We start from the raw sequence: 21,216 nt of genomic DNA, 5'->3' as shown, positions 1-21,216 counted from the left end.
CTTTGAAGCTGGAGCCCCGGAGCCTCTTTCTCTGATTGCACAGGAAGTGAAAAATCTGTGAGTCAGTCCCTCTGCCAGTGACTTCAGCTTGGCTTTCCGTTGTCCCTCAGTAAGCCGGGCTTTGTCAGCCCCTTTCCTGTGGGTTTGTGTGTCATCATGAGCCGATGGGGGAGGGGGTACGCTGGCCCCAGTGCTGGCTGGAAGTGGGGGCTGACTTTGAAGCTGCCCGGCCCATCCCCCTAGTGGCCTGCCGAGACTTCTCAGCTATCACGTGGTCATGGCAGAGGCTCCTAAGGAATGCGGCGAGACCACATCTGGCTGTCACCTCCCCCTCCTGGCCACTGGCCTCACATGTGTGCTCCTTCTGCCAAGATGGTGGCCCGGGCCCCAGGTCTCAGTGTCCCTTGTGCTGTCATTTCCTCCCTCTATGCTCATTGTCTGGCATCCCAGCCTCCCTCCCTGGCCGGACGGCTGTGGGAAATCGGAGAGAAAAGCTCGCCCTTCCCCCTGCCTGCTTCCTGCCCTGGCCGTCCCTCGTCCCTCCCGCTGGCCTGGCCTGGCCTCTCCCTGGAGAGGCTTTGGAGGGGTGGATGGAGCTGAGCAGAGAGCCCGTGCCGGGAACTCAGCTCCAGGGAGCCCCCAGGCTGGGGCTGTGGAGACAAGGATGCTCCCGGCTGGGGAAGGGGCAAGTGGGAAGGCTGAGAGGTGGTTGTACTTAGAATTCATTCATTCATTCATTCATTCATTCACTCACTCATTATTCATCATTTATTCATTCGTTCAACACGTCCATACAGCAAGTATTTGACTCCTTATCAAGTGTGGGTGGGTGGTCGGCACAGTGAGTGCGGCAGTGAGCCGAGTGATAGTCATAACCACTTCTCTGGACCGGTAGAAGGCCTGGACCCCCAGCTTGAGACCCAGCTCCTCTAATGCCTTGTTTAACGGTGCCCCCCCCCATGCCTCACCCGTGTTCCCCCTCTGCTCCCCCAGGCCAGGACACAGAGTGCCTGAGACCTCCTGAGACGGTTGCTGGAGGGCTTTGCTGTGCTGCCCACACTCACGCCCAAGTTCCCAATCTGCAGACGCCACGTCTGAGCCCCCGCTTGTCCTCGCACCGGCTCAGAGCCCCTCCAGCACCGCCTTGCCCTTGTCCAGCCCCCCGCCCTGCTCCCATGTGCTGGATCGTGCCTGGAGGGACGCCCGGGGGTCGCTGGGAGGCCCCGTGTTGGCCCCGTCCTCCCTGGGATCCATTTTCACATTCAGTTCAGAGCTCCAGGAAGTGGGAGGCTTTGAGCACTGGTCACCAGAGGGATTGGAATGACTGAGTTGCCGGGGCCAGGAGATGTGCCCTGAGGTCTGCCCAGCCAGAACGCGCCTGCGGTTGGGGGCTGGTCACATGACCGTGGAGAGTGTGGGAGCAGAGTGGTTTTTCTCCAGCTTCCCTGGGGTGTGTGGTGCCCACACTCTATCTCGTTGAGAGACGGAGGCAGATGCTGGGGGAGGCAGAGCCGGGGTCCAGACTCACGACCCTTCCTTGGGAGCTCTGGCCTGGCCTGGGGGAGTGGAGAGCACTCTGTCACCCACTCCCTGTGCGACGCTGGGCCTCAGTTTCCTTATCTGTACACTCAGAGGTTTGGACGAGGCAAACTCTGGTCCCTTCAGCCTTCACTTTGGGCGATTCTCTGAGGGTCGGTTTTCTCCCGTGAAGTAGAAACGGCCCCACTTTCCTGGCTGTGTGATCTGGGGTAATGGTTTTGGACTTGAGCTTCATCAGTAGCATGGGGAGAATGATCACACCTAGCGGTTACTGAGGAACTCATTTAAATGGGATGATGCATGCGAAACCCCTAAGAACGGCGCCTGGCACTTCGTGAGCCCTCAGACCGTGTTGGCTGCTCGGTGTGTACTATCATCATCATTCCACCGGCATTATCTGTCCTGCCTGCTGGGGAGGCTGCTGGGGAGGCTGCTGCGAGCATCGTGGACGGTGAGTGCTGTGAGGGGCCGGCACAGGTACGAGACGGTCGTCGAAGGGTATCTGCCGGTGGGAGTGGGAGAGAGCGAGAGGGAGCTGGGGGCCGCGAGCGGACCTTGGGCTGGGCCCGAGCACTTTTTGGAGGTGGAGAAGACGGAGGGTGGTCCCTCTGTGTCCCTGGCTTCATAGGTGGCTCCGTGGGTGAGAGCCATGCCTGGTGAGCTATCACTGCCAAGCCTCCTGGGAGGACGGGGTCCCGGCTGCCTCCAGCTGGAGCTTGAAGAGGAAAAACAATTGAAGTGGCTTTGGGGCTTGGGGGAAATGTGGCATTTGAGAGGAGCCTTGAGCAGAGGATGAATAGGGTTTCAAGAGGCCGAGGAGGATGGAGGGACAGGGGAATCCAGCTGCCTCCGAGTCTCTGTTTCCTCATCTGTAAAATGGGGATGATGCTTAGGAAAGGGTTGAGTTGTATTTTATGTGTGTGTATGAATGCCTAACATGGCGGACACCACCCAGAAGGTGACCAGTAAATGTCCCTCCTCTACTTTCTCTTATCCAACACTGTAAGAGGGAGACATTGGGGAGTTTTGTGAGCTGTTGGGTCAGGGCGGGCAGGGTGGCTCTGAGTGATTGAGGCCGTCTTGGCCCTGGCTCAAGCTGTCTCCGTGCCCTTGGCCTTCGTTGTCCCACCTGTGAAATGGGGGGGGCAGTTTCTCTGTAGCTTAACAGCCCACTGAGTGAGCTCCTTTGCTGAACAGTAGGTTGGGTGAGAGAGTTGTGACAGCGACGATTAAAGGACCTGACATCTACCGGCCCCTGACCCATAGTAGGTGTGTCTGTCCCCTTCTCGGTGGCCAGGTGGCCGCCAGCTACTCCCTGGCCTTCCTCGCTTATGCTGGTCCTCTGCCTGAAACACCCATCCTGCCGAAACCTTACTCCTGTGGGCAGATCCTGATCCGAGGAGGGGACTGTGCCTGGGAAGCAGGTGTTGAAATTCCATAGCCCACAACTTGGTGGACCAGTTCTCAGTTAAGCTGTGCGCTCCCTCCCCCTGGGCTGAGTCGCAGTGAATGTGGGGCGTCTGGTGTGTCGTCATCCACTCGCCCCACTCGGCCAGAGCAGCTGAAGGGCAAAGCTTTTCTGCACTGTCAACACTGGAGCTGGCAGAGCCAGGTTTTCCTGCCGTGGCTGGGAGGCACGTCAGTGTGGGCAGTGGACTCTGTCTGCCAAGCCAGCTGCCGTCTGCACGCGGGGGCCTGTGCTCGGTCCGCTGGGACCAGGAGTGCCGGCTGCCCACCCAGCCTGGCTTTGGAGATAAAAAGCCCGTGAAATCACTTGTGGGAGCTCATCTGCTGGGGTGCGTTTTAGAAACACTAGTGAGGCGTGGGGTCACTCAAAGTGCCATCTGCAGGGGAGCTCATTAGGAATGCAGGGTGTTCGCCCCACCCCAAACCTGCTGAAACCGGGTCTCCATGTGAGCAAGATCCCTCGGTGATTCTCATGCATGTCACAGTTCGAGACATGTTGCTTTAGAGCGTGGGCTAAGCCTCATTCCCAGCCCCACCTGCTGGCTGTGTGACCTTAGACAAGTTACCTCACCTCTCTGAACCTCAGCTCTCTTATCCACAAAATGGGTTTGGAGAAAAATTCTTGACCTGAGAGGGTTAATGGCTCACACGAAAGCCAATGAGATATGTGCATAAGGCACTGAGCCCGGTCTGTGGCACCCGGACAATCAGTGGCTGCTGCAATGTGTCTGGAGACCCAATAACGAGGCTTGTGCTCTGGCGCTGGCTTGACTCGCAGCAAGCCACTTTCCCTCTCTGGGTCTGTGGACCCCTGCCCCGCCTTCCTCACGAGAAGGTTCCTGACAGGGAAAGTGAGAGGGGCCTGGGTCTCACCCCCAGGAACCCGTCCAGGAAACAGGTGTATGGGGGTGGGGCGAGATGCTCCCCTGGGCACATGCCCCCTCCTCTGCTGCTCCTGCCGTTGCTACAAGATGTGGTCGTGAGGCCGGACTTTACTGTGCACCTGCTCTGCCCAGTGGCTTTGGAATCAAGTTCTCTGCCCCTGCTCAGAGCAGCGTGGCCAGGAGAGATGATTCAGCTAGGCACCTGTGTTCAGAGCCTTGGCCTCTCCCGAAGGAAGCCCCAGATGCCCCCTGCTGCCGGGCGGGGGCGAGGGTGGCCTGTGAACTTCTCCCCCTACACCAGATTCCTGTCCCTCATGTTGGGCCCCGGGCTGGACTTCTGGCCTGGCCCTCAACCTACTTTTGGGTGACCTTGAAAATTTCTGGCACACTCTGGGCCTCAGTGTCCCTATTTGAAGGTGTTCAGTGAGATGGTCCCACCTGAGCGAGACCCTTAGGCTCCCTCTCTGCCCCTCCTTAGCTTCCTCTGTGTCCCTCCTCCCTGGCAGGAGCCCCTGCCCAGTCCCATTGCCCTCTAGGTTCTGGACCTTGTGGCCCACAGCAGACCTAGGCCTGGCCACCAAAGTCAGGGGCTGGTAAAGACCAAAGGGACGTGGTGGGAGGGGGAGCATGTGTGTGTCCTCCGGCAGCCCTGGCCCAGGCCATCTCGTGGGAGAGAGGAGGAATTTTCCTCTGTGTGTGCAAACAGTATCTGTTTTCTCTTGTTTCCAAAAGCTGGTGACGTAACCTACTCTTCACCCATCCCTCTCCTCCGGCCTATTTTTAGCTGGCCCCGACAACATCCTAAAAGGCTTCCAGACCTGCCTGCTCTGAGGCCATGTAGGGAGGTGGCAGCCAGATGAGGGAGGGAAGAAGCTCATCTGTGTGTCTCAGGATGGAGGGGAGAAAGGACCTGCCCCTGGCTTTCTCTGGGGAGCGAGAGGGATCTGGGTGGTGGGGGGTCACTGAGGGATCTGACGGGTCCCGGGTCCATGGGGGATCCTGGCAGCGTTACCAGCACTCAGTCTGGAGCCTCCAGCCTGAGTTTGAGTCCTGGCTCCGTTTGTCCTCACCCTGACCTTGGGCGAGACCTGACTCTGTACCTTGCTTCGTTCACCTGCACGTAACATGGGGGTCATGGAGGCGCCTCTGCTAGCGGGTTGTTACGAGGATCGGGTTACATCACGGTAGAACAGATGTCTGGTCTGAAGTAAGCACTCAGCTGCAGCGAGCTGGTGTTGCTATGGTGATTGTATCGATGATCGCCCCATCCTACCTCCAGTGATTGCTGGGGGTACACCGTGCTTTCTCGCCTCTATCCCTTCCTGTCTAGCTTCAACTAGCATGTGCACTAGGAGATAACGCACGTAAAGCGCTTAGGACAGGGCCTGGCACGTGGGAACCGCTAAATAAGTGAGAGCCGTATTTATTATTTTTTTTTGTTTCAGTGTGATAAAACAGACCAGAGTTTGAACTCCGGTCCCACCCAGTCATTCGCCATGTGTCTCTGGGCAGGACGTTTAGCCTCTCTGAGCCTCAGTTTCCTCATCTGTAAGACAGGAATGATAATAGATTTGTAGGAGGCATCTTTCTTGCAAGGGTAGGCTGCAGGACACATAGGCTAAAGACTGCAAGAATTAGCACAATGAAAGTTTGTATCTTGCGAGAGTAAAGAGGAGCCTGAGTGTGGCGCCGGCTGCGGCCTGGCCCCCGAGTGCCAGCCTCAGTTCGATACCGCCTCTCGGGGCAACAGCAGGCGCGGCACATGTGCGTGCGCAGCACTTTACAGTTTTCGTGAAGGGGGGTGGCAGTCTCTCCTGCCCTGGTCTCCCCGGCTCAGGCCTTGGACGTGACACGTGTCACCACCACCTGGTATTATAGTCATGCGTCAGCCTGGCTGTGCTCGCCCTTCTCGACCACCACCCCGACACGGGAAACTCCTGGAGGGCAGGCAGGGGTGGAGTCACTGCTGTGCCTTCATTGTGCAGCCTGGGGACAGCCCCAGGGTGGGCGCCTGCACTGTCGGAGCCCCCCACTGACCACCTGTCTCTCTTGGCTCTTGCAGATGGGAGGAGGAGCTTGCCAAGCGCATGAACCTGCAGACCGTGGTGGACACGCTGCAGGAGGTAAGAGCCCTCAGAGGTCCCGCCCGGGAGAGGCTCAGGGAGAGCCACGTGGCCCAGGGGCACGGTTTTCAGGGGGTAAAGCTGGGAGCAGTTCCCAGCATAGCCCCGACCCTGTGTTACCTCTTGCAGTCTCAGTCTCTCCTCCATGGAGCCAAGAGGCTCTTCTACACTCCCCGCTTCGGAGCTGGGAAGGGACCAGCCCAGAAAATCGTGGGTGTAGGGGTCGGGAAGCCTAGGCCCAAGCCCTGGTGCTGTCCTGGCTTTCGAGGTGACCTTGAGGAAGTGACTCCCCTCTCCTGCCTTCTTTCCCCCATCTGAGGCTTGGACTGTACGGTCTCTAAGCCCCTCTCCCCCAGTTTTCAGGAACCGACTTGGGGCTAAACACCTTGGAGAGGCATCTACTCCATGCCAGCCGGCACGGCGCCAGCGGGGGCTCCGGCCCAGGCGCGCTCTCCGCGGTGGGCGTGGGGACCGTCCCTTGCTATTCTGGCTCCGCAGCTCTGTGTCTGGGCCCCGCTCCTCCCCTGCCTGCTGGGTACCTTGGGCAGCAAACCTCACCTTTTTCGGCCTCTCTTTTTCTCTCATCACAATGGGCACGAGAAGAGCAACCCCATGAGAAGGCGCGGAAAGCTCTTTCAAACACTTTTAAAAATCGCTTTCTGATGTTTAAAGCATCGATCTTCTAAGAAACAGATTAGAATAACACCAATACGTAGAAGGAGAAGGATGAACACCCCCCGTTTTTATAACAAAAGGGCTTTTTACTTTGCAAACACAACATGTGCGTGGTCAAATATTTGGAAAATTTAGGAAAGCCCGGAGACGAAAATAAAACTTCCTCCCGGTTCTGCCCGGACACCTGTGACAAACTGGATTGCAAGCTCCTAGTGTGTTCTGCACAAACGTACTCTAGATGTATACCTGTGGCCGCGTCAACGCATGTGACATTGCCACTTCGGAGATCAGAGAATGTCAAATATTGGCAATTTCGCATGACGTGACCTAACACTTTAACCTATGGGGGTCACTTTGCTACATTAATGTCTGCCATGGGTTTTCCATGCAATAAATATTCCTTTGAGAAGCGTTTTAAGCTGAACGGTGGGAAGCCAGACCGGGCCCAGGTCATCGACAGCCCATTCCCAGCACTCAGGCGCCCAGCCTGGTTGGACTCAAGTGTCAAGTCCCTCCTACCCTTCAGGGTGCCTGGCATCCCTAAACCCTCCCTCATTTCCGTCCCCGTAGGCGGCACAGGAAGCTGAAGCCATCCAGGAGGAGATGAATGAGAAGATCGAGAGGCTCAAGGCCGAGCTGGTGGTGTTTAAGGGGCTTATGAGTGACGTAAGTGCCACCGGCCGCCATCCCCAGGCATCACGACCTCCCCTCACACCCGTCATGCGAAATGCTTCATTCACTCCGAGGCTCCAGAGCTCGGCTTCTAGTTAGAGTCCTGGCTGGCTGCGTTTGACGTGAGGGGTGACGGGTGCATCAGAGATCAGGCGCCCTCCCCCTGCCCCTCCCCACTTCCGCTTCCCTTGGTCTGAGTAGAGATGCATTAATCTGCCGCTTAACCCATCCTGCCCTTCCCCGGGCTCCTCCGATGGTCTGTGTGTGTTGGCTCCGACTTCTCCCCAGCTCGCCACGATGAGGCGGGTGGTGGTCGTGGGGCTCAGTGTCTGGGCACAGGTTGAGGGGGGCCCTGTGCCAGCCGAGAGGCTCCCCAGGCCAGCGGCCTTCCGCGGGGTTGCTTTGTAACGTTGAGGAAGGCCAGCGCGTGCATCCTTTTGACGATCCCTTCTGAGTGACCGTGGGTGGGGGGGAGCTGTTGGCAGTCAAGGACTTTTTCCTGCTGGGGACCTGGGTTTCCTGCCATCTTCAAGCAGCGGGCGATATGTAGGGAGAGCCGCCAGAAAGGAGAAGGAGACCGATCGTGGATGACTCAGCCTGGTGTGGCTTCTCTCCCGAGGGGCGGCGTGAAGCCGAGTGTGGCAGGAGGAAGCCTCCGGGGGCTCCGGGTGGAGGCCCCCTGGCTTCCTCTCCCTGGGGTCCAGGGGGACCCCCTTTGTCCTGGGCAGCCCCCGATGTCAGCTGTGGGAGGAATCTTGGAGAGAGAGAGAGAGAGCCGCCTTGGCAGGCACCTCTGTGTGGGGGACAGGTGGGGCAGGCTGGGCGGGAGGGAAGGGAAGCCTTTCAGCAGTGGGAGCGGTCTTTCTCTTTTCTTTACTCTAACGAGATAAACACTGACACTGTGTCTGCTGAGAGGATGCCTTCCAGCCCTTAGGGAGACCGGCAACCACGGTCTCACATTGTCCACTCGGCGCCAGGGCTTTCAGCTCCCACGCCCCTTCCACCCCTGCCCCCACCTGAGCAGCGCTGGCCCAACCCTTCACGCCCAGGAAGAGCTCAAGGCCCCCCTCGGACTGCGGGGCCTCCCACCTGACTCCTAGGGGTCTCCCTCCTCTGCCCGGCAGGAGCCTCGAGCCATCCCCGCCCCCATGCTTGCTCCGTCCCTCGCTCACGTAACCCCTGCTGTCCTCCCTGCAGCCCATGACAGATCTGGACACAAAGATCCAAGAAAAGGCCATGAAGGTGGACATGGACATCTGCCGCCGAATCGATATCACGGCCAAGCTGTGCGATGTCGCACAGCAGCGGAACTCGGAAGACGTGTCCAAGATCTTCCAGGTGACTAGGGCCACCCTGCTCACCAGCCGCCACTCCCACCTGCCACCGCCCCCCTTCCAGAGAGTCCCGGCCTCGACCCCTGCCTGGCCAACCTCTATCTCCCTCACACCTCGCCCCGTCCCCTCCCCCTGTCCCCAGAGCTAGCGTGGACCCGACCCTCTAGCCTCCCCAGGAGAACACAGAAGCAGGTACTCGTAGACTCGCAGGCTCGGCCAAGTCCATCATCAAGGCTGACGGCTCCATCCTATGGCTGAGGAGGCCACTTACCTGGGGGGCGGGAGGCTGTGACATGACAGGCTCGAAGAAGGAAATGTCAGAGCTGGGACTAGAACTCCAGGGCTCTGTCCACTGGCCTACGCTGGCCCCACTTCCTGCCCCTTCTTCTGGGTGCCGAAACTGGGCACCGTGGCCATGGTCGGGGAGCCCTAGCCAGGTTGCGCGAGCCCTGGGTGAGCTGGCTTGAGCCCTGGCAGATGAGTCTCAGAATTCCAAGGAGGAACTGTTGGCCTCCGGCTGTTTTTCATTCCCCCTGGAGAGGCTCTCAGTCTCCCACCCCTCCCGCTCAATGAGCAAGCGTGCGCTCTGAGAGAAGGCGGTGGGTTCCCCGGGAGCTGTCCTCCGGGGAGGGTTTGCGGGGCAAGTCCAGCTCCCTGAAGGGCACGCGTCATTCTCCAAAGGCTGCTTCTTGAGTCTGGATTGTGGTTTGGCTTTTGCTTGAGCCCAGGGCAATACGGCGTGTCGTTGCTTTAGTGTGTGGCTTCGGGTGTGTAGCGGGGCGAGATCTGGGCTGCCTTGGGGCCTCTGTCCACCTCCTGCCCCTCTGCTGAAAAGCAGGGGAGACCATTTCAGCCTTCGTTTGGTTCGCTCATGTCTTGTCTGCTCGGAGTGGAGGAAGCTGGTGAACCTGGGGCCGCCCGCCTGTCGCCTTTGCATGTGAGGGCTCTGGAAGGCATGGAGCCGTCTGGGCCTCCATGAGGGCTTCTTCGTCTCTCTGGCCGGCTGCGACATCCCAGGCGACTGAGCCCCAGTCTAGCCTGCTCCTCTCCCCAAACTTGGGGCTGCTTCTCTGGTGAAGGGGTGAGCCGAGCCAGCCCAACCTCCAGGGCAGGGAAGGGTCCAGGCTGTCTGTATCCTCCATCCTGCATGTCTCCTCACCTCACGCTTCCTGCTAATGCCGCCAGCTTCTTAGAGGACCTGTGCATCTTTCGTAGCAGTGGCTGGCCCCAGCCACCCTCCATCCATCCCTTGGGATGCCAGCTCCCTTCCCAGCTCACCCCTACCCTCCATCCTAGCAGAGCCTTCTAGTTACCTAATCTCTTCCTTTCCGGTTCAGGTGGTCCCCAAAAAGAAAGAGCGTAAGGTGACTTCGGACGAAGACATTTCTGAGCAGGATGGGGAGGTGAACCGGTTCTCAGATGACGAGGTCGGTACCATGAACATCACAGACGAGATGAAACGCATGTTTAACCAGCTGTGAGTATTCCTCTCTGTTTCCCGAGATCCTTAGGGCGAACTGGCGGCCCGGGCTGGAAGCAGCCCGCAGATGCGCTTTGGTTGGCTAGAATGGTTTTCTGAACACGTTTGGATCCGTTCGTAACATTTATAATTTCGCGAGTTTCGCGTTTTCAGAAGCGGCCAAACGGAGGCGGTGGTCGCATTTGCGTGGGAGTCGTGACCCACTCCCCCTAGTTTTCTTTGCGGTGGGATTTGGGGCCGAGCCACACACCTGGCCCGCCACTGGCCGAGCATCCTCTGCAGGGCGCTTTACGATAGCGACTTCGCCGACTCCAGGTAATCGGCCTGGGAGGTGGTGGCGTTTTTCACTCCCCTTTCGTAGCCGAGGGAACTGACGCTCAGGGGAAAGGACTTGGCCAGGACCGCTGTGCCGCCGCGTGGCAGAGCTGGGATGGGGAGCGGGGCCGTCTGTCTGTGGTCTCTCCCTTCGAGGTGCCGCCCAGGTTAGTGGCAGAGTCTGGGCTGAACGTGGTCAGTGGTGGGCTGGAACTGGCTCGTACCAGCTGACTGTGTGCGTCTGCCCACTCTGGGTTCGGTAGTCGCTTAAAATTCGCCAGGGTGGGAAACTGGCAAATGCTATTAGTCAGGGCTGCCCCCACCCCGCCCCCGGGGAGAGCTGGTTTACCCGAAGCTCACTGTGTACAGTCGCCTGGGGCAGGGATGCTTTGTGGACCTGGCCTGTCCGGGTCCACAGTCTCAACCCTGATCCAGCGTTAACTCTAATCAACATAGTACCCTAAAGCGAGGGAGGGGAGGGAAAGGGAGAGGGGCTCCTGTAGTCATTGGATGACTGTACTAAGGGTCTGGAGTCCAAAGACAGGGCTGAGACTGGGTCTCCGGAGTCACCTTTCCTCTGCTCCAGTGGCCTGCTCCTGCTCTGCTCTCTCTGGAGTTCCTAGCATTTGGGCGTCTGAACCCTGAGAACTCAGCTTTTCCCCAGGATGCCACATTTCCGCCCTCACCCCTCCTCTGCATCAGAATCTCGGGATGGAGCAAGCTTTCTGACCTGACGTCTCTCTCTCATCCTGAGTTGCCAACAGTAGGGTTAGGTTTACGCTCTTGGCTCTGATGGCCATTACAAAACCTCCCAGAAGCCCTCCCTAAAGGGCACACTCCTGTCAGCAGAGGCCTCTGACATCCCGCTCATTTCCAAAGCCAGGGGTATGGGACTCTCAGGACACTTCCTGCAAAGCCCTGGGGCTGGCTTAGAACTGCAGAGTCCAAAGACTACTCCGCCCAGCCCCTTCCTATACAGATGGGGAAACTGAGGCCTAGAGTGGGATCAAGCTAGGAGTTGGGACCGACCCTGGCCCCCGCCTCTCGGTCCCTGACCAGATGTCTTCGTGCTTGGAAGAGCTGTCCCTCTGCCCTGTCTGCAGCACCAGCCCCGTCCTCGTCTGTCTCCTTGCAGCTGGAGCCGGGCGACTCCATGAGGGTGACAGTTGGGGCCGGCGGCGGCTGCTTGTTTGCTCCACACTTCCCTGTGCTCGCCGCTCCGGAAACAGGACTGAGACGGGGCTGTGTTTGGGGTGTTTGCTATTTGAGGGTGACAAGGAGGCTCCTAGACTCCTGATTTCTCTTCAGCATCTTCCCCACACCTCACGTCCTGATCTTCTACTGACAAGAGGGGCTTTGGGAAGAGAATCTCCAGTTGGGTCTAGGTTTCTTGAATGCTGTTGGCCTGGGCAGTTCTGAGCCTGAGGCCCGACTGTGGCCAGAGACTTGTTCGGCTGCCCAGGGATGGAGGAGTAGGTGAGCTGAAAGGGACGCCCTCCAAAGCCGCGCGCTCCTGCGTGTACGAGAGACGGTTGCCATGCCGCGAGGCCGATGCTGCGCCAACGGGCCCCTGAGTGTCGACAGGTCTGAACCGGGTTCCGTATCCAGTCTATCTGGCGTAAAGTCGCCCAAGTTAAAAATCGATCCTCTGATCAGCCCTCCACCCTTGCAGTTCTAGCCAAAGCCAGGCTGACCCCGCCCTGGGTGGGGTCCTGGCCCCTCCCAGGGACATCTCCCGCTAGCTATGGGCTGAGACCCAAGCCAGTTCCACTGAAGTCTTTGAATAAAGCACCCGTCAGGGCTGTTTTGTTTTGATCTAAATCAGCTGCTTGGGCTTCAGACCAAGGAAAAGGGGAGGAATTTGCTACTTTCTCTACTTTCTGCCAACCCTCCTCCTCCGCCCCACCCTCCAGATCTGGGGTGGGGGGGCACCTCTTCCGAGCCCTTTCTCTAGTCTATCTTCCTATCTTTTCTGGCTTCTCATTCCTCGGCCGGGGTTTTCTTGAGATCCCAGAGCCCGGGAAGGAAGTGAAGTCAGCAGGCAAGTTTGTGATGCGGTGACAGCTGACCCCAGGGCCTCATCTGGAGCTCGCGCAGGCGGCTGCAGCCCTGGCCCCAGCTCTGCTCCCTGGGCTCCCAGAGCCACCCACAGGCTCCAGCAGGAACTGCTCTTTGGCGAAGAACCTGCCATTGGGGGGCACTCTAGGAAGCGTTTTACCAGAAATTCTTTCTTCCTGGGCCCTGCCCAGTGGCCCCCAGCCTGGACCATGTGGGGAGGTTGGGAAGATCCAGGAGGGAGCTGGGGTGGGGGTGGGGGGTGTTGTAGGTAGTGGTGGAGCCCCAGGATGGGCATCTGGAGACTGGGACATCAACTTCCTTTTTGGCTGATTCACCTAGTCAAGTGATTTAACTCGCATGGATACCAGCCTTTCCATCTGAATGATGGGTATGTTGAGCTGAACAAGTTTTAGGGTTCCCTCCAGTTGGAATAACCATGCATCTCCAGAAACCCCTCAGTCCCAGACAAAACCATATCATCTATCACCCCTCTTTAAGTTCTGGCGAATAAGGAAGCCCCAAAATTACCCAGGCTTTGAATTCAAACCCGATTCCCAGCATGTATTGTTCTAGTCCATCTAATCCCTCTGAGCCTCAGTTTCCTCGCCTGTAAAATGGGAATGATAATCATGCTTGCCTCCTGGGATTGCCGTGAGGATGGCATGAATGAATCGCATTTTCATGTGCGCTTATCGACCGGTTTGTGCCCAGCATCCTGTGGCCGTCTGGTGATGTTTCCATGGGGAAGGAAGAGATGTAGGAAACAAAAGATCTGGCTTTCAGCCTGTTTCTGTTACAGGCTAGCAGTGTGACTTTGGACCAACGAGTTATTTATTCTTTCTGAGCTGCGATTTCCTCATCTGTAAAACGGGGGTAGGAATGTCAACCTTTCTATGCTGCAGAGATCGTATAAACCGCCTCATGCAAAGCAGGGGCTCCAGAAATGAGCTATTAAACGAATGCTAAAGTTACAAGGTCGGGCTTGCGAGGTCCCGGCCCCTGGAGCCTGGCTCCTGTTCGGTCATGCCTTCCCATGTCACCCCCACAGGCGGGAGACGTTTGACTTCGACGACGACTGTGACAGCCTGACGTGGGAAGAGAACGAAGACACGCTGCTGCTGTGGGAGGACTTCACCAACTGCAACCCGACCATCGACCTGCCGGGCGAGGTGAGCCCAGGCGCCGGCTGCCCAAAGGCCGGGAGGTGCGGACCTCTGGGCACCTTCCTTCGATCGTCCTGTGTTCCTGTTCTTTTCCCTACAGCCCCCGCCGCCCACTTAAATTGTCCCCTTTGTTCTGTTTCCGCAGCAAGAGGAAAACTTGGGCAACCTGATCCATGAGACGGAATCCTTCTTCAAGACGAGAGACAAGGAGTACCAGGAGACGATAGGCCAGATAGAGGTGAGGGCTCAGGCTGTGCAGCCCCCCAGGGAAGCTCCTTGAGGTCACATGGTTTCGACCCCCCCAGTGAATAAGTGGCCACGTCGCCAGGGGCTGGTAGCCTGGGGCAGGCACAGGCTTGAGAATCAGAGGTCTGCCGATTCCCTGTGTGGTACTGGGCGAGTTGAACTCCTTTGGGGGCCTCAGTTTCCTAATCTGGATAATGGGGGTGGTGATCCTGTCTGCCCCAGAGAGGTGTTTTTCCTGATTCAACGGAGACGGTGATCCCAAACTAACAAGAGCTAACATTTGCGTGCTATTGAGTGACCCTAGGCACTGACTAAGACCTTTACAAGTACCCCCTCCCTAGTCTCCATATACCCTATGCATGGACCTGCAGGTACCTAGGCGTCTCCGCCCAATGCAGGAGGTACTATGCACCTCATTTTACAGAAGAGAACATGAGGTTAAAAGAGACCAAGTGACTTGCCCAAGGCCTCCAGCCAGCAAGCAGCCTTTGAGCCCAGCCCTCTCTGCTCGAGAGCCCGTGTACTTGGCCATAGTCTATCAGCGCGAGTCACTGCCGCTGTCATGCAGGAAAGAAAAGAAGCTCCTTTCTTGGGGAGCGTATCCTCAGGTAGAGGAGAAAGGTCAGAAACGTGAGAGACGTGAAGACTTTTCTGATCAAGTTCATAGAGAGGACTGCGGAGGTGCTGGGCGGGTGAGGTTGGCGGAACGAGGTGGCCTTCATCAGGAAAGGCTGCCCTTGTGGTTGCTAAGCAACTATTCCCCTTTCGCCAAAGCAGCTCTAGAGGCCATGGACCAGAATGCGGAGAATAGAAACCGAGGCAGGGCTCTAAGGGTGTGATGTTCAGAGGCGGCCTTGATGCTGCCGCCACCAACGATGTGAGGAGGGAGTTGCCGAGGGTTTGGTTACAAGGACGACTTGGCCTCACCCTCCACCCGTGTTGGTTCCTCTCAGCTGGAGCTGGCCACAGCCAAGAGCGACATGAACCGCCACCTGCACGAGTACATGGAGATGTGTAGCATGAAGCGAGGCCTGGATGTGCAGATGGAGACTTGCCGCCGGCTCATCAAAGGCTCAGCAGACAGGTGCGCGGCCTTGACCTCCCTGGGCATGCGGCAGTCGGGTTCTTGGGGGTAATTTGTGGGGCTGCAACTTACAAGTCGGGTCAGCTTCGTCGGCTCAGGCCGTGTGTCCGTCCATCGATCCAGACAATGAATATTAGTCATCTACCTACTGTGCGCTAGGTGACTCACCCATCCCATCCCACCATGCCTGAGGGACTCCCATTTGTCTGTGGGGAGCAGTTTCACTTCTTTCCCATCTTCCAACCTAGGGCCGGATGGGTCTGTCCCCAGGAGACTCGCATGCATCAGACCCCTTTTATTTGCTGGGGGACACCAAAACAGAGACAGAGTCCCCGCCTTTAAGGAATACGCAGCCTCATTGGGCAGGCAGATGTGCTACTAATAAAATGGGACGATACATGTAAAATGCTTGGCACAAAGCACAAATGAATGTTCATTGTAATTGTTTCTCTCATTACGAGCCTATTCCTGCCGGCTATAAAAGAGGGAGCGGCAGCTCTGTGGGAAGCCGCGTGGGGGGCCCTCGGCTCAGCAGGTCCTGCCTTTAGCTCATGGAATCCCCTGGATCCTACGGTCATTATCTCTGTTGTTCTGATGGAGAAGCAGACACTTAGGCAGGTTAAAGAGTTTGCCCAAGCTCCTCAGCTCATCAGCGATAGAGCATTTGAACTCAGTGCTATTAACCGCTATCCAGTATGGCCTCCCTTTGAGCCCTGACTTAATTAAGGTTTACTGAGCACCTACTGTGTGCCCGGACCTGTGTTAGATGATTAGAAGATAAGAATCGAGCTTGATCCATGGTCTCTGCTCCCACGGGACTTTTGGCACTCAGAGCAATTAGAGGCTTGTGCAAGGGGTTCCAAGAAGTCTCGAGAGCCACGTTCAACTTGTGAGCTTAGGGGATCCTAAGGGAAGAGCAAGGGCAGGATCTCCCTCTGAGGTTAGATCTGATGGGATCTAAGAGCTGCTCAGCCCTTCCCACTCCTCGATCTCCTCTCGGGGTCCTCAGGCTAATCATCCCCCATTCTCTTATGCCTTCCAGGAATTCACCATCCCCCAGCTCCGTGGCCAGCAGTGACTCAGGAAGTACAGACGAGATCCAGGATGAGTTTGAGCGGGAGGCGGATGTGGAGCCCATGGTCAGCTGATGACTGAGGCCCCCTGCGCCTGGTGGTCTTGGTGATGGGGCCTCCGCACCCGTCTCCCCATGGGGCCAGGAAAGCTCCTCGGAGTGGGACTCCAGTCCTCACCACACAGACTTCCTCTACTCTCCCTCCTCTGGAGGCCCCAAGGGACTGCTGCTTCCTTCCTTCCTTCCGCCCACCACCGACCAGTGCCCCTTCTCCATCGACCCACCCAAGGAATGGTGCTCTCAATTTCTATTGTTCTCCACATTACAAATGCAGACTTCTGTCCGGATGATGCGGTGTTAACTGTGCCTTTTCCCTTAAGCTGAGCCACTTTGAGCTCCAAAGAATTATTCCTAGCAGGTGTTTTTATACAAAACTCTCGGGTGAGGGCGGGGCCCCGGGTGTGGTATAATATATTTTTCTACCCTCCCACCTGCTCTTCTGATTGGCCGTGAGCTATATATGCCCTCCCCTCCTCTGCCAGCCAGCACTGACCAAGTTGGTCTTGGGGTGGTCCACCTCTGCCCAGGATGGAGCTGTTTGCCTCTGCAACCTTTCCAGGCCTGGGTAGGGACCTCTCAATGATTTTCCACTTACCAAAAGAGAGAAAAAAATGGAAGGAGGGAGGAAAGACAAATTTCGATTTTCTTTTGGGATCGAGTGGCAACGCAGAGGGACAAGGCACTGTGGGGGAAGGTGGAGCCTCACTGTGTTTAAACTACTATGCAAAAAAACAAAAACAAACAAAAAAGCGGCTTGCCTTATATATCGTGGAAGGTAGGCCCTCTCCCTGACTCATGGTTTCCCCTTGGAGCTGAGAGGCCAGAGCTAGGGCGGTGTCTCTTGCAGCCTCAGGGTGGGCACTGATTCGGGAGCAGGGGTTTGGTCAGGGTCAGTAAAGGAGCACTGGGTTCTTTAAGGCCCTTGGCCACCTGACTGCTTTGTTGGGACCTCTGTGGGTTTGGAGGGCGGGGGGCGGGGGGGGGGGGGTCTTGTATAACCCTGATGACTTGATGTCTTTCCCTCTGTTTCCAGCCAATTGTAAGGGGTTGTAATTTCTCTGTGAGAAAGTCTGAAAGGAGCCAGGCCTGGCATTATCACCTTTCACCGCGGAGCCGGGTTAGGCCCACCTGCCACCATCTTGGCTCTCCACCGTTCCCCAGGGACCCGCTGTTTGGCCACTGGCAGGCATTGGAAAGGGAAGCAGAGGGTGACAGTGAGGGCGGCTGGCAGATTGGTGGCGGGGGTAGTTGCCCTGCTTGTTCTTCTCATGGACACGTGCAAGCTTCTTTCCGTCCTTTACTTGACTGGCCAGTTGGGGAGTTAATCGAGCCAGTATCTCCCCAGGACTCAGGTGGGCCTGAGTTCAAAGGAACTGTGTTGAGGCCACCATCCAAATCTCAGCTTGGAGCCAGCTGACCAACCTTTGCCTTTTTTTTGTTTTTTGATTTCTTTTGTACCCACTCACTTACAATTGCTGATTTTTGTTTTTTGATTTCTTTTGTACCCACTCACTTACAATTGCTGATTTTTGTTTTTGTTGGCCCTGCAGCGCCCCCTGGAGGTCAAAGGAGCAAACTGTGCCTAAGGACCCCGAACTTACTGTCCACTGCTTCTATCTGGAGGCAGAGGAGGGGCTCTGGCTTTGAGTAGGATGTGGCCCCCAGTTCTTCCTTCCTAGGGTACCAACCACCTTTAAGGGCCTTCTTTCTCTTCTGTTTCCGCCATCTGTTTTGCAGTCTTAAAACCATTGTATATAATATTCATGTTATATATATTATACATATATATGCATCTATATAGATGTAGAGAAAGAGAAAGAGTGTGTGTTAGTGTTATTTGTATTTATCAGAACTTGGTGGCCTTTATCATTTTCTTTCTTTCTTTCTTTCTTTCTTTCTTTCTTTCTTTCTTTCTTTCTTTCTTTCTTTCTTTCTTTCTTTCTTTTCTTTCATTGTTGTTGGAGCCTCTTACCGTTCCGTCTGGCAGTCTGGCTGAGAAGCTTCCATCCCCAGCATCTCTTATTAGCTGCATGGTCCCTTGGTACGTTCCAGGAGGGATGATGGTTTTGGAAGAGAGACAGCCCCTACCCTTCCTCCTTACCAGCCCTTGTTCTAAAGGTTACAGGGTTCAAACATACCTGATTATTATTGTTGTTATTGTTATTGTTGTTTTAGTTTAGTTTAATTTTAACCAAAGGTTATCAGAGCCGGTTAGGCTTGGACCTCAGCTGCTAAAAAGATTTTCCGTTTCCAGGAGGGTCAGATAATGGCTGTCCCTGCAGGCTTGCACTGTCCAGGGCTGAGGGTGGCATTGAATGATGTGGTCAGCTGGCAGAGTGGAAGCCAGCCCTCAGTTGTCCCTCGAGGTGGTGGGAGGGCGACAGATCTATCTTTAGGGTTAAGACAGTAAGGTGACAGTGTAAGTATTTAAGATCTAAGGTGACCGCGGTGATTGATGTCCAGCGGTATTATTTTTGCTGTTCCCCTTGTATACATACATATGATGTTTGTCTCTGGGGACTAGAGTACTTTGCATCTGTCCAGAGAGTATAAAAATGGCAGGAGCCAGAGACAGACGCTGGCTGGAAAGTTAATTCCTGCTGGTTTTCAATAGCTGCTCTCCCCTGGGGAGCAAAGATTTGGGGTAGGCGGATGGGGGGACAGGGGACAGCAAGGGTGTGGCCAGTCTGCCTCCAGGGCAGGATCCTGGGTCTTGGCCTGGCTGCCTCCCTCCCCGTCAAGTTCTTTTTTGAGCTAGTTGCCAGTGGGCCCTGCTCGTCCCTGTGCCACGAGCCCACAGCTTGCCAAGAAAGACCCCAATGCTCGCTATGGCAGCACCAGGTCCAAATAGGACACGCTGGTCCACCCTTTGTAAAGCTGTACATACTTAATTTTGATTTTCTATTTCAAAACCCAGTGTCATATTGACATTGGTATTTTAGATTGTTCTCAGATGGGCTCTCCTTTGCTGCCCTCTCTCACTCTCCTGTTTTTGGGGGTTTTATAAAAAGAGAGGCCCGGGGAGGGGCAGGGAGAGTAGTTTCCTTTTGGTTCCCTGGTTGTGGAATACACGCACGCGCGCGCGCGCGCGCGCACACACACACACACACACACACACACACACACACTCCTCTGTAACTCCGAACAGGGAAAAAAAATCATTGGCAAGTAAATGCTTTTGTTTTCTTGCAGCAATATGTCTTGAGCTCTCTGAAGGGCCAGTCCATCTCAGACTTAGCTCTGTGGGTGCAGCTCAGATGGCCTAGGGAGAATCAGACCACTTCGGCTTGGAATGGGGGAAAGGGTGTGGGGTAGGAGATAATATAAGGTGTAACTTAAGCTAAATGTAATCTATTTATAAAGCAAGAGACTCTCATCTATTTTTATGAAAGGAAAGGTTTTTTAATCTAGGGTAGGCAGTTGTGGTAGCCCAGCATTTTTCTGTGGACACGATGCATGTTGCTGCTGGATTAAATATAATCGGTACCCCTCACCCTATCCCCCCTCCCCTGTTCTCATGCTTACGCGTTCACACCTATGAGCGGCCTCAGAAGAGTGAAAGCCCCACTTCACCCCATTTTCCTGTTCCCTGATTCCCCAGCTCCTAGGTCCTTGGAAGTCATAGGGGGGAGGGCACTCGTAGGAGTGGGTGGGCAGTGGGGAATTCAGAACTGAGATGGGTGGGGGGAGGGAAAGAGAGCGCTTGTGAGGGGCCAAGTCTGCTTCACCGGGGACTCTGATTAGTTACTTGAACTCTGGTCTGCCAAGATTTATTTCCAAGTCACCTGTGTTTGGCAATGGGGCTTTTGGTTCAGGGACCACATGGTTACCTTGGGACCCGGGACCCACTAGAGTCCTATTCCTAGTGGGTCCCAGGTTGTTAGGCAACTGGAGCAGGAGTGGAAATGCCACAAGATGCCTACAGCTAAGTCCTGACTGTGCCCACTGCCTGGGCTGCCAGCCTCGATGTGCTTGCTCCTGCAGAGCCCCGGGTGCTGGGGGCTTCCTCAGACCTGCATCCTTTACTCCAAGCTCTAATTCTAGAAGCGCATTGCCCTAGAGTGGGAGTCTAGAGGCAACTAGGTGGGTGTAGGTAAAGGCGAATTCTCTCTGGAAGGAAATTTTCCATGGGTGGAAGATTTCCAGGCTCAAGATGCGCTGTGTGCTAGGCTTGGGCAAATCCTTCACTATTTCTGCTGCCAAGCCCTCGAAGAAATGAGGCAAAGGCACTCCACCCCCGCAAGACCCCTTCATGGACATTTTAGCACCTAACCTGATTTTTAGTCCCATCCAGGGAGACTTTCTATCCTTAGGTCTCATCCCACCCACTGTTGCTGTTTGTCTGACAGCTGGGTCTAGCATCAAGGGGAAGGGGGCTTTATACTCACTGAAAGACTACTGATCCTACCGGAAACCAACCTGTTTACTGTACTGTTGTAAATATCATGCCCTTTGTATCCTGTATATTGGCTTCTTTTAAATAAAGTGAAATGTCTTCGAATTGATGGTGTCCTTTTTTTTTTTTTTTTTTTTTCAAATTGAGGATAAAGTGGAGATGGGGAGAGGCAAGAGGACTGTGGGCCTCATAAACACTAAGTGAAATTACCCAGTGATAAAACAGGAGAATTTCATATCACCTGTTACTTTGCATCTCACAATACATATTTTGGAAGTAGATAAAGTAGGATTTATTATACATATTTTACAGAAGGGGAAGAGACCCAGAGAGCTCACAGGCTGAGTAATTAGCATAGCCTGGTTTAGAATTGAGGTCCCCAAACTCCCATTTCTTAAATTTCCTCACAGTGTCCACCTCCCAGGCTCTGGATTTGACACTGTCCAATGTTCTAGTTGTTTTTTTTTTTTTTTTTTTTTTTTACGGGCCAGATTCAGGGAGATCTTGCCCCACATGAACTGCCCCCTCCCCCCCACAAGGATTTTTTCAAGGATAAGGAGAAACAGCCATCATCAATTGCAATGTACTTTTTGCCGCCTGTAAGACTTATGAGTAATGTAGTTTCTTTTTCCCCACTTCCCATTCTTT

At 55.6% G+C, this 21,216-nt stretch overlaps 1 protein-coding gene across 2 annotated transcripts in view; it reads left to right on the top strand.

Annotated features, from left to right (window-relative positions):
* IFFO2 (intermediate filament family orphan 2) overlaps nucleotides 1-20,673 on the top strand; it is a 46,786-nt gene extending 26,113 nt beyond the window's left edge. Inside the window, exons 2-9 of one of the 2 annotated variants that reach the window (XM_016128352.2) lie at nucleotides 5,953-6,013; nucleotides 7,259-7,354; nucleotides 8,558-8,698; nucleotides 10,032-10,171; nucleotides 13,596-13,716; nucleotides 13,856-13,948; nucleotides 14,910-15,040; nucleotides 16,083-20,673. In XM_016128352.2, coding sequence (XP_015983838.1) covers nucleotides 5,953-6,013; nucleotides 7,259-7,354; nucleotides 8,558-8,698; nucleotides 10,032-10,171; nucleotides 13,596-13,716; nucleotides 13,856-13,948; nucleotides 14,910-15,040; nucleotides 16,083-16,188 — 889 coding nt within the window. In that variant the 3' untranslated portion in view covers nucleotides 16,189-20,673. The remainder of the gene's footprint in view (nucleotides 1-5,952; nucleotides 6,014-7,258; nucleotides 7,355-8,557; nucleotides 8,699-10,031; nucleotides 10,172-13,595; nucleotides 13,717-13,855; nucleotides 13,949-14,909; nucleotides 15,041-16,082) is intronic. The other variant, XM_036229269.1, reaches the window with a different exon arrangement.
* Nucleotides 20,674-21,216: the final 543 nt, after the last annotated feature.

This window comes from Rousettus aegyptiacus, unplaced genomic scaffold (genome assembly GCF_014176215.1).
Source record: "Rousettus aegyptiacus isolate mRouAeg1 unplaced genomic scaffold, mRouAeg1.p scaffold_m13_p_1, whole genome shotgun sequence".
NCBI lineage: Eukaryota > Metazoa > Chordata > Mammalia > Chiroptera > Pteropodidae > Rousettus > Rousettus aegyptiacus.
The sequence above is the reverse complement of the archived record's forward strand: the minus strand, read 5'-3'. Positions and strand labels throughout refer to the sequence as shown.